The sequence below is a fragment of the Malaya genurostris genome, chromosome 1 (genome assembly GCF_030247185.1).
Source record: "Malaya genurostris strain Urasoe2022 chromosome 1, Malgen_1.1, whole genome shotgun sequence".
In the NCBI taxonomy this organism is placed as follows: Eukaryota; Metazoa; Arthropoda; class Insecta; order Diptera; family Culicidae; genus Malaya; species Malaya genurostris.
Genome location: NC_080570.1, coordinates 65,592,972 through 65,606,381, shown reverse-complemented (window position 1 = coordinate 65,606,381; position 13,410 = coordinate 65,592,972). Strand labels below are relative to the sequence as shown.

The 13,410-nt window shown below is 36.2% G+C and overlaps 1 protein-coding gene across 4 annotated transcripts in view; it reads right to left on the bottom strand.

Moving 5' to 3' along the window:
* Positions 1–1,077: 1,077 nt before the first annotated feature.
* LOC131440328 (allatostatin-A) overlaps positions 1,078–13,410 on the bottom strand; it is a 120,053-nt gene continuing 107,720 nt past the window's right edge. For all 4 annotated transcript variants that reach the window (XM_058611501.1, XM_058611503.1, XM_058611504.1 and 1 more), the window contains 3 exons: positions 2,489–2,831; positions 2,293–2,423; positions 1,078–2,229 (listed from right to left, as the gene is read on the bottom strand). In XM_058611501.1, the coding sequence (XP_058467484.1) occupies positions 2,099–2,229; positions 2,293–2,423; positions 2,489–2,793 (567 nt within the window). In that variant the 5' untranslated portion in view covers positions 2,794–2,831 and the 3' untranslated portion in view covers positions 1,078–2,098. The remainder of the gene's footprint in view (positions 2,230–2,292; positions 2,424–2,488; positions 2,832–13,410) is intronic.

Sequence of the window (13,410 nt, the reverse complement as noted above, 5' to 3'; positions counted from 1 at the left end):
TACAAAATCGGTGAATTTTATCCGATTCTGGAATTACAGATGATGAGTTTTTAAAATTCATTCCGATATAGAAAATGTAAATTGTTTGGCGTATTAATTTATGGCCATTCGAATCATTTTGGGTTATGCTAGTTCCTGAATACCGGCTCTGGAAGTACCATAAATAATGAAGAAAAACTCTAAAGTGGAACTTACTTCGACATCTCATGGAATGTTCAAATGTGAACATCTCATGGAATGTAATGAGTGATTAAAATATCAATTTGCCGTTTAAAACGACGATAATTAAAATAATGTCATGAGAACTACAACTCCAAAGAATATCACATCCGGATTGATAAAAAAAGGTATCATCTCACTGCTAGGTGGATTAATCACGTTCGTATTCGATCTAACCCGATATAGGAATCAGGTTCGAAACTGACTCGAATTTCAGTTCAATAACATTAAAACGAGGTTCAAACAGACGGTTTGACAGCAGTAATGGTGAACATTAGATTAGCTTTAAAAGCTGTTTAAAACCGTTGTTTGAACACGACAAAGGTGTTGAAGTACGAAAAAGGAGTTAAAATCAAACATCTTAGGAGACTGTAATTTTGAAATATGAATTTGTAAAAATGTTATAGTTAACTGCTGAATATATTGCCGATGGTACGAGGTAAAAATTATGTGTGCAAGAAGAATGGCGAAAGAGTTGTACAGAATTCTAGGTGGGGACATTTATCCTATAGGAGAGAAGGTTGAATAAACCAACTGTGCAAAAACATAGCTAATAAGTGGTTAGTTATCCCCAGAGAGATTCAAAAATGTCCTACTCAAAATAAACTTTTGTCGATCATTTTTGTCTGTTGTATTTTTTCGAGTACAGTTCAGTATTTTTTCCATTTCTCAATAGCCTCTTCATTTTTTTTGGGGAAAAAACTAGTTCGATTGATTTTCATACTAAGAACATGTTTGCGAAATTCTCCACGTTAGAAACGATTCATATTAAAATCGTTAGTAGACGAAACGAGGAACTTAACGACTTCAGAATGTAGTAGGTTTCAATAACAGGATTAAACTGAAAGTAGTCTCAACTCGTGATTTTTTACTTTCTTGGATTTAGCTCAACTTTATTTTCATTCCTTAGCATCTTTACAACATGTTTTATATTAATTCAATATAATGCATGCTTAGTTGTGTGGATACAGCAATTTAAATTAAGCTTTTCGTTTATGTCACATGGGATGTCAACAATTTGAAAGTATGTCCGTAAAACCAGTTCACATTGATAGTATTGGCAAATCATTCCGTACTCTCCAGAAGTTTTGTTTTGCATTTCTCTACTAGATGGTGTGTGTGCTCCTCGGAAACGGTATCCGTTTCTGACGAAAAGCATCAATTAAGCTACAGTAATGCGTTACGAAGGACTCGGTGACAGTCTGATGACTTGAGAAGAGATTCTTTCCATCCAATAAATTCGTTGCGTATTTTCTAATCTTGCTGACTGTGGATCGAGGAAGTGTTTCATGTGATCGTTACGATGCTGTTCCACCGCTAGACTGCTTCTATTTACATCATTTGGGTAGGTTGTACAAGTTTTTATTCAAACACATTATCGTGCTTTATTAGGTTTCAGCACAAGGTTTCATATACAGTTAGTGAAATTGTAGGAAAATGTACAGAAAATACAGATAATGATATTATTGTTCAAGATTTAAGCTGTATTTCTTATGCTAGTATAATGATTTGTATAGTATAATATTTGGCACATTAGCACACGTCTCCGAAATACAGTTTGCTCATGACTAGTAACAGGTTAGTGGTTCATAATCTTGATACACTGTGTATTATTCTCTAAAATAAATCATAGAATACGAAATAATAATATTCATCAATAGTTTATTGTTTTTGGGAGCATATACTGGCATGTTTTTTTTAGGTGTCGGCCTGTCGCTGGGTAATGTAGTATTTTTGGTTCATTTCTTTGCACACAGTCATTCGTTTCGCTGATGCTCGACATCTCAGAATGTAGAATTTTGAAGAGCTTGGCCAGGGTCAATTTTTCAGGTCCAGTGGATTCCGTTAAAGATGACTAATTACACTGTGCGACGGTTGATTAACGACGGCCGAGTCCAAAGTTATACCGATTCGGTAATCGTTTCTCTTCTCCGGCTTGGGACGAACGCTTACCCAATCCAAAGTCGTAAGTTCGCCTCTTGCCCAGTCCGAAATGGTATCGGTAAGCACCTGGTATGAAAAGTTGTTCTTAGTGAAACTACACATCACTAACACTACTGCCATGAACTTTACCTGATGCACGCTTTTCATCGGATTTGTCCTTGTCAAGTTCGTAATCAGGAATATCCTTGGATATTAATGCCGAATATTCATCACTCCAACTTGGCAAAGCAGAATCATCTTCGTAATCGAACAAGTCCATCCTATCGGAAAAGATTTAAATTCATTATGTGGGTATACTATTTCAATTTTCTGTCAATATTTTTACCTCCCTCGTTTTCCCAAACCAAAATTGTAGTGCGGTAAACGCTTGACGCCAGGAAGGTCCTCGATTATATATCGCCGTTTCCCGAGGCCAAAGTTATACTTGGGCGAACGGACAGCGAGTAGATGCTGGAATGTTGACTGCGACATTTCTCTTTGGCCTTGATCGTCCATGTCGGAGTTTTGGCTGCTGCTAAACAGTAACGGGTCGGAACCGGTACTGCCAGAACCGTGGACAACGCAGGCTAGGCAGAGGATGATGGTGACGGTGCTCAGTGTCATTAATGATAGCATACTGTTAGATTGCATACTGGAATACCTTATCAATTGAGAAAGGGGTTCAGAACCTGCAATTGAAACGAAAGAAGATCACGAGACTTAGCAAGTTGAATTTTCACCTCTTAATAGTTTAGAACGATAAACTTCATGGAATTGATATGCTTAATTAGAGCACCCAGGTACAATTATTGTGTATTGGTATTATATTGTAGTATCTTACAATCTATGGTTTGTTTGATTGGTATTACGATAAGGTATCTAAATTTGAGATTTGCTGTTTTGACACAAATGTTGGTATAACTCGGAAAGTAATCGTCAGATCCAAAAAACAGAAACAATAGCGTACATACTTCTAGCAAAACCTTTCATTTGCAACTAGTTTGGCCAAAATCGGTCCAGCCAATTCTGAAATCCACGCCTCTTTATTTTGCACACATACAGGCAAGCATACATATACACATCCACACACATACACTGGTATTTGCTCAGTTCATTGAGTTGTATCGATTGGTATATAACACTCGGCCCTCCGAGCCGGGGAAAAGTATTACAAAGTTTGAGGCAATTCTATACCTATTTTATATATTTATAAAATCCCTTTCTTATCCTCCTAGTGGTGTGATAATGCCTTTCTTTTGCCATATAAATACACTAAGGTTTCTTTTTACACGGGAGTTACGTATCGTGTTAAAAAAATCCGTTTAAAACAAAATCGGGCGGAAAATTGGACGCAATAATTCCAAAAACCGTAGATTTATTATGTGTTTGTTTTTACTAAAATGTAAATGTTATTTCATAATTAAAACTGAATTCTAATAACCAGCCTGAAGTTACGTGAAGCGTATAGTCATCCTTGATATAACACATTGGATGACAACTTAAAATTAGAACATTTAGGGCATATTCAGTAGTGTTCTAGTTCTAGATGCATAATTTATGTCAGTTTTAAAATTTAAATCTAGAAATTATAACAAAATAAAATGGCGTTTTATCTGTTTTTCAAATATAGAAAAAATAGAACGACAGCGTATACCAGTTTTGAATTTGACAGAAAGACTGTTCGAATAAATAAAACTAAAACGGCTTGATGGGGATACATTTGTTTCAGTTTCAGTTATCTTAATAGACCACCCATATGAATCTTGCAGCTGCTGAATTTACCCTAAGAGCAAAGGGGAAGGGGAAGAATCCATCGAGATGAATACGGATTAAATTAGAAGAGGTATTACTATGTGTCATGCTGAAGCAACTCATTTTATCGGCGTGGGTCATAATACTGCTAGAGCTATATCATTCAACGTGTACGGTATAAAATACTGTACTGCTCGATATGATGAAGAGTTGAAGAGATTAGTAAATCCGACTAGTTCTTTGATTCTACGAAATTCTTGGTGGTATCAATGACGATGCTGACAATATAACAGTTCGGCTGAAAAGTTCGTATCGTTTAATAGAAACACACATTTTTTTTGCCAAAATTCGTTTTTATTATTCAACATAATTGCCATCAGAGGCGATACAGCGATTATAGCGATCTTCCAACTTTTCGATACCATTTTTGTAGTACGATTTGTCCTTTGCCTCAAAATAGGCCTCAGTTTCAGCTATTACCTCTTCATTGCTTCTAAATTTTTTACTAGCGAGCATTCTCTTGAGGTCTGAGAACAGGAAAAAGTTACTTGGGGCCAAATCTGGAGAATACGGTGGATGAGGGAGCAATTCGAAGCCCAATTCGTTCAATTTCAGCATGGTTTTCATCGACTTGTGACACGGTGCATTGTCTTGATGAAACAAAACTTTCTTCTTCTTCAAATGAGGCCGTTTTTTGAAATTTCGTCCTTCAAACGCTCTAATAACGCTATATAATAGTCACTGTTGATGGTTTTTCCCTTTTCAAGGTAGTCGATGAAAATTATACCATGCGAATCCCAAAATACAGACGTCATAACCTTACCGGCCGATTGTTGAGTCTTTCCACGCTTTGGGTTCCGGAGTGAAGTGATGGAGCCATGTTTCGTCCATTGTTATACATCGACGAAAAAATCGGTTTTATTTCGATATAACAGCTCCAAACACTGCTCAGAATCATCAATTCGTTGTTGGTTTTGATCGATTGTGATCTCACGCGGCACTCATTTTGCACAAAGCTTTCTCATATCCAAATATTCGTGAATAATATGTCCAACACGTTCCTTTGATATCTTTAGGGTGTCAGCTATCTCGATCAACTTCACTTTACGGTCATTGAAAATCATTTTGTGGATTTCTTTCACGTTTTCATCGGTAACAGCCTCTTTTGGACGTCCACTGCGTTCATCGTCTTCGGTGCTCATATGACCAGTACGAAATTTTGCAAACCACTCACGAATTGTTGCTTCGCCCGGTGCAGAGTCTGGATAACACTCATGAAGCCATTTTTTGGTATCGACGGCACTTTTTTTCATCAAAAAGTAGTGTTTCATCAACACACGAAATTCCTTTTTTCCATTTTTTTCACAATAACAAAAGTAGCTTCACTCAAAATGCAATATCTCACAAACTAATAATCAGACAGCTGTCAAATTTATACACGTATCTTTTGAAGCTTGGTACTAACTGAAAATGGTATGGATTTAATTCTAGTGGCGCCCTCTCATAGAAACGATACGAACTTTTCAGCCGATCTGTTATCATACACCGCAACTGAGCGAAGAAGACGTTGTCGTGTAATTTACGACAGGGATTGAAGATCTGAAGACTGATTAATCATTTTATGGAACGATAGTCGATACTCCCGTGAATTGTGGAATGAAAGATTTTTGTTGACTTTCAAACTTTAAATTAGCTTTCATAATCGTTTTCTTACAGATAACCTGTTCCATTTTTTTAAACTTTTTCTCAAAAAAATGACAGTAATTTTTAAACTCTCATCAGAAACCGTGTAAACTGCGAAAATCGCGTAAATAAGAGCAGTGTTAATTCCGGAATCCGTGTATAATAAAACCTTGCGAAAAAAAGTGTAAAAAGAGACCTTAGTGTTGTTTTGTAAGATTTTATCCTCGTATAAGATTGCATTTCTCGAAATCTTCCAAATTTGATTAACATTAACATATGCCAAAGTTAATCGAAATTCTTTGAATCATTTCTGAGAAAATTTAGCCGATGAAAAATATGCGGTTAGTCGGTTATATCTCTTACACCATTATATCTTCGGAACCAGAAGTGGCAGCCGATTGATCTTAGAAATTGATCCACAATTCTATAATAACTTTGAAACGAGCTTAGGCGTGTTAAAATCGGCTCTGCCATCTCTGAGAAAATTCAGCGATAATAAAACCAGAAGTGACATTGGAACTACGAACTTGATCAATAGACCAATAGTGGATTTCAAATGAACCTAAGTTTGTTGAAATCGGTTTAGCCATCTCTGAGAAAATTGAGCGATAAAAAATCATTTAAAAGTGGACACACACACAAATACATTTCGATCTCGTTCAGCTAAGTATTAATGGTACTATGAGTCTCCGATGCTCCATACGAAAGTCTTTATCCATACCACATACCAGTGAGGTGATACCTTTTTTTATCGATCCACATGTTCTCTGCATCAAAATTTGTCCCTCAATGTATAATATTCGATAACAATCGATTGCTTTATTGAAAAACCTGTTTCAATCCACCAATCGGTCAAGCTCCAATCGGTCAGCTCGCTGAGAAAGTTGAGATCAGTTTTAGAGTTTGTGAACAATATTTCCGGTGCTTCCGGAATCGAAAGCCGGGGACTGGTATAGCCGAAGTCGATTCGCTTGGCCGTCAACTGACAAAGCCTATCGATTGGAAATGTTTTAAGCCCAGTTTTGAAAAAGATTATCGTGTTTTGCATCACCGCTCTGTATGATTGCATAACATTTTCAACACTTCATCCTGTAATTCCAGAACTGGAAGTTTTGTATGGGATTCTAAGACCATTCATTTGAAGCTATGCTTGTTAAAATCGGTCACGCCATCTTTGAAAAAAGTGAGGAAGTTATTTTAAATTAAAATTTTTACACTAATCACCCTGTATTTCCGGAGCCGGTTCGAAGTAAAATTCAGGAGCTTTGTATGAGACAATTACACCTTTTTATTAGATTCTAAGTTTGTGAAAATCGGTTCAGCCGTCTTTAATTAATATTTTAATTTTAATCGGTTCAGCTTTATCCGAGAAAAGTGAGTGCAAAAACAAAGGCGGGTGGGTAATGTCAGAGACATAACTGGATGTCGTGAATACGAAAACAACTGACATGTTCCTTAACACTTTCGAATATCAATTAGTTCATCAATTGTATCAATTATGCAAGCATTTCCCTTTTCGCAAAAACAAAGAAGGCTTCACTTGATATAGATTACTGTGAACAGAGGTAATATAAGTCATTTTCATTGACTGAAAAATAGACGAAAATGACAAGAAAGTACTGTCACTCTCAGCTTCGCTTGCAAACTATGAGAACGAAATCCATGTCCAGTCAATGACATAAGAGGGACAGTAGTTTCCAAATTGTGTTTTTTCTTTCATTTGCCCTTTCAGTCATTTGCAGTTTTCAGTGAAAATCCCATAGTATGCAGTGTCGATATTCAACCAAAGCTGTGAGAATTGAAAACGACAGAAAAAGGTTTCACAATAAGTTTTACCAGTTGGTGTTGGAGTTTGTAGTAGTTTTGGTTTCCAAAGAAGTTCTGGGATGTAATTACTTCGATTTGCCATATTTTAGTCACTTTTTATAGCCAGGCGTCACAGATTTTCAATACATCAATGAAAGAATGAGAATTGAAATTCTGCTGTTGCTACCTGAAGACGTTAGTTTGGTTTCGTCTTGTCACAGAGGAAAGAGTGATGTTGGCAATTATGCTCTCTCATTTTTTCGATGAGACACGAAAATGTTTCGTCTCTCTTCGTTTGTTCTGGTGTCGGTCATTTACGAATGAGACAGTAAAACATTGAAAATGAGACGGCTGGAATGGTTTCTTTCATTGAAAATGCGTGACAATTTTAAGCTCTGACTGTGAATATCACACAGCGAAAAGTGCAAAAATCTAACCAAACTGTTCTAGATTTGCACTAAACTGAGGATATTTCCCTTCGATTTGCGAGCAAGAAATCCTAATAGAAAAATCTTTAGAAAACTTTTAGAGCCATTAGAACGGCTGATTTTGTGTAATGCTCTCCAGCGTTGCTTTTTCACCAATGCAAATGACTGGCAGCTGTGACGTAATCGCTCTTGACGGAGGCGAAACTAGCTTTGCAAACGACACAAAATACATCTGCTCGCAGTGGCGATAGAATCCAAACTGATCCAATTTTTGTTGAGAGGCTTGTTTTTACCTGATTTCGTTTGTAGCTTTTTCACTAATAAGCGGTCCTAACGGCTATAAAAATTGCCGCATACAGAATTTTTATGTCGATTATTTCATTTCGGATTTGCATAATTTATCGAAAGAAACTATCAATATGCTGTAGGGATTCGTTTCTAGCATTCAGAAGGGTCAAATTGCGTAATTCTCTACGACATTAAACCACAAACGAATTTTGGCGCACATCTACGGTCCTCCGTGAAACTGGCACCAATGGTGATAAATCGGTTGCACTGCTGAGTTCCCATCATTACATTCATAATGCAAATGTCAAACCGTGAGAACCCTTTCGATTCGGTAGCTCCAGTAGCTCATTTATATTGAGATTTTATGGCACACTTTGGTTGAAATGATAACAATGCAATTAATCTCGCGCTCCACCAAGCGGTGAGTGCGGTCATTTCAGAAGGTACCGGGAACGAACCACATTTTTCAAAAATATTTATAAGCACATACATGTCTTTATTATTTATCTTTGATTAAACTCTGGAACATTTTTCGCTAAAACAAAGAAGGCTTCATTTGATCTCGATTACTGTGAATTTCACACAGCGAAAAGTGCAAAAATCTAACCAAACTGTTCTAGATTTGCACTAAACTGAGGATATTTCCGTTCGATTTGCGAACAACAAATCCTAATAGTTCTTTAGAAAACTTTTAGAGCCATTAGAACGGCTGATTTTGTGTAATGCTCTCCACCGTTGCTTTTTCACCAATGCAAATGACTGGCAGCTGTGACTAGGGATGTCGTAACATCGATCGATTAATCGAGTAATCGATTAATAACTCAGATAATCGAGTAATATTTAATTATTGTAATTATTGAGCTAATCGAATAATTGAAAAAATCCCAAAGTAATAATCGAATGAATAATCGAGTAATCGATTACTAACCCAGATAATCGAATAAATTTCAATTGATTAGTTTCAAAATTATACTCGATTATTGAATAATCGAGTAATTCGAAATTTCCGACATCCATAGCTGTGGCGTAATCGCTCTTGTCGGAAGCGAAACTAGCTTCGCAAACGACACAAAATACATCTGCTCGCAGTGGCGATAGAATCCAAACTGATCCAATTTTTGTTGAGAGGCTTATTTTACCTGATTTCGTTTGTAGCTTTTTCACTAAAGGGCGGTCCTAACGGCTATAAAAATAGCCGCTTACAGAATTTTAATGTCGATTATTTCATTTCGGATTTGCATTTCATTGAAAGAAACTATCCGGATGCTGTACGGGATTCATTTCTGCCTATCAGAAGGACCAAATTGTGGAACTCACTACGATATTAAACACTGTTCAGAACATTTTTCTCGAACGATTTGTTGCACAGCAGCAGATATTTAGTTCTCTTCCTCAGAACGCGTTCTGATTGGCTGGTGTTGATATGGGTCAAATGAGACAGGTTTTTCAATAGTGTACTATTGAAATACTTCAATGCTGTTGCTATATACGTTTAAGTTGAAAAATTTCGATTCTATTTGTAGTAAGATTATATAAATCTTTTCACAGATCACTGAGCTATGAGCTTTCAAAATACGAGAAAGGCAAACGCGCCTTATTAATAAATCTTTGATACTCGTTTATGCCGAACATTTTAGAAAAGTTTAATTTTGAATTATTAGAGATTATGTCACACAACTGAATATTTTATCATAAAATTGTGATCATATTTCCGATGGCATGTAAAGTAAGTCGTATTCACGACAAAATGTGACTTACATACACACACACACAGACATTTCGCGTACTCGACGAACTAAGAAAAATATGGCACGGTTCAAAAATCGACTTTCACAGTGATTGCATAATCTTACTATATAAGAAAGGCATAAAGGAAAAAATATTTATTAAAATGAACAGGACAATTTCAATAAATATACATATTATCGTGAATACATTTGAGTAATATGAAAATTATGTTTTCGTTGGTTTCTAGTTGTAGACAGTTACGATCAATACAGTTATAGAAATGTATGGGTTATCACCTTGAATTGGAAGATAATGAAGAATTTCCAATAAAAAGTTTAACACGTCACGATCGAACAATTATGTTACCAAAAAGGAGCCGTGCTAAACACAAGTCGATCCAAAATACTCTGCTGACGATGACTGCATTCAGCCGTTCAATCATTCAGAAACGATTGTATTAAAAATTGCGTCTAATTTTGATTTCTGAAATAATTTGTGACAAATGTGACCTAGAGCAACTGATCAAGGGTAGTATCAGTAGAAGGGTTAGTATCATACACACTTTGAAAAAATCGTGTGAATTTACGTCTTTGCAGATGCACATAAAAGGAGCGTCGTAATACACTTATAATTTTAATTCAAAGCATGTAAAGTCATGTCATATCTTCAACTTCATAGTTAATTTAGCCGTATTTTACATCGATCCAGACACAAACATTATTTTTACATGTTTATAAATGTCATATAACAACATGCATGAAGTTCCATCGAGCCAAAGATATCATATTAACAAGATATCCATCTCTCACATTTCCCGAACAAATAATTAGCAACATTCTTTTTTGCGAGTATGGCGCTCTTAGGCGAGTCTGCATCGAATCCTGTACATACAAATAGTTGAGAGAAATGTCAAATTCGTGCGCGCGAAAGTAGCAGCACTGTGCGCCCATACAATTGACATGGTATGTTGAATGCTGAACTGAAAATTGATTTCACTCCAAACTGACATGGTCTGGAATAATACAAGAGTATGCAGACGTCCAAAGTGCGTAAACAGACGCGGAAGACTGGAAACGTCCTGAACAATTGGAACAGTTCGAAGATTAAGTTTTGGTAATTTTGGTCGACAAAGATTATGCTTCAACTAGGAGACGTGTACAGATTACAATTGATGCGTTTGAATAAAGCATTGCAAGAAATGCGGCCTATGCGGAAGATCGGCTGAAAAGTTCGTATCGTTTCTATGAGAGGGCGCCACTAGAATTAAATCCATACCATTTTCAGTTAGTACCAACCTTCAAAAGATACGTGTATAAATTTGACAGCTGTCTGATTATTAGTTTGTGAGATATTGCATTTTGAGTGAAGCTACTTTTGTTATTGTGAAAAAAATGGAAAAAAAGGAATTTCGTGTGTTGATGAAACACTACTTTTTGATGAAATAAAGTGCCGCCGATACCAAAAAATGGCTTGATGAGTGTTATCCAGACTCTGCACCGGGCGAAGCAACAATTCGTAAGTGGTTTGCAAAATTTCGTACTGGTCATATGAGCACCGAAGACGATGAACGCAGTGGACGTCCAAAAGAGGCTGTTACCGATGAAAACGTGAAAAAAATCCACAAAATGATTTTCAATGACCGTAAAGTGAAGTTGATCGAGATAGCTGACACCCTAAAGATATCAAAGGAACGTGTTGGACATATTATTCACGAATATTTGGATATGAGAAAGCTTTGTGCAAAATGGGTGCCGCGTGAGCTCACAATCGATCAAAAACAACAACGAAAAACCATGCTGAAATTGAACGAATTGGGCTTCGAATTGCTCCCTCATCCACCGTATTCTCCAGATTTGGCCCCCAGTGACATTTCCTGTTCTCAGACCTCAAGAGAATGCTCGCTGGTAAAAAATTTAGAAGCAATGAAGAGGTAATCGCTGAAACTGAGGCCTATTTTGAGGCAAAGGACAAATCGTACTACAAAAATGGTATCGAAAAGTTGGAAGATCGCTATAATCTCTGTATCGTCTCTGATGGCAATTATGTTGAATAATAAAAACGAATTTTGGCAAAAAAATTTGTGTTTCTATTAAACGATACGAACTTTTCAGCCGAACTGTTATTGCATAGAGAAAAGGTAATTTTACTTCATGACAATGACAGACCCCTTGTTTCAAAGGTTGTAAAATCATATTATTGAAACGCTGAACCTGCCTCCGGTGGTAATTTAAAGCGAATGGTTCGACGCGAAAGCTTGGTAAAATTACATGAACATGTCTTTTTGTTACGTTACCGAGTAGAGTAACAGAATACCAAAATCATTCCAACCGCACATAAATACCATTCTTTCGTTCTAATTTTAGTAACCATAATCGACTATTTAGAATAATGATGTAGTTTATGCTAATTCCTATACATATAACAGTTGTAGGTAATACAAGAAAATATAACAAATGATGTTGTAATTAAAAAGACCGGTTCGGACAGTAAATGGCAAACGACCTTTGCCTTTACTTTCTGACATATCAGAGACTCGGATGACTCGTATCTTTAAGATGCCTAAGTTCGACTCCTCTGGTAGAAGGTAAAAGTTTAGATACGAGAAGCCTTCTGCTTACTTAAATGACCCTTGTCACGTCTCACTTTTCCGCACTTTATTCTTCACATCCTTGCTCTTCCTTGAGTACTATGGCTCTATGATTTCATATTCTTTCTCCTCTTATAATCTCTAGTTAGTTTGATATCGTTAAAATACCGAAAAAAATTAAAAAGACCAAAAACTACGAAATACATATAAAAAAGAAAAGTCAGGGTACTACAATCCGATGCGGAACTTGGTGGAAGTTCTTTGATTTTTATGTCTAAATATTTCAAGAACGGTTGCTTCTAAGAGAAATGTCATTATGATCAAATTTATTATTTTTTATCCGTAGAAGCTTAGTGTTTACATGACTTTTTTAAAACAAAAACTAAAAGTTTTGCAATTCATCGTTAGTTTTTATAGCGGTAACATCTTCATTTTCCAATTGACACTAATGCAATTTACATCAAATGTAGACTAAGGTTTAAAAGAAAATTATTTCAAACAAAATTGGAGAGAAATTTCAGTTTTTCGGATAATTTTCTAATTCTTGATCAAGTATTCAGTTTTTTTTCTATTTTATGCATTTTTGGGTACCCGATCGATTTCCTACAACTTTGTCTTGTACACCAGTTTTTGCAAAATTTAAAGTTCAACGATCTGAAGAAAGTGTATGCCAGAATTCATCCGCCCTTTCTAAAAATCAATTTTGAGTCGCATTAGTCTCTCCTAGGGTGCCTATAAGCAGAGTGACGTCAGCTGTTCGTTTGGAAGACACGCGTTTGTCAGCATTGTTCAAAATGAGCTAGCGACCTTTCAAGCACAATATAAAGCTTACGAAAACGTAATCATTTCGGGTTAAATGTTTTGAGTTATTGCTAGCATCACGGATGAGGTGCCGTCACTCTGCTATCAGGCACTCTGATCTCTCCATTCGTGCAAATAAAATGGTTTGTCATACTGGAAACTTATGCACAGTTCCATCCGAATCGGAGAACATAT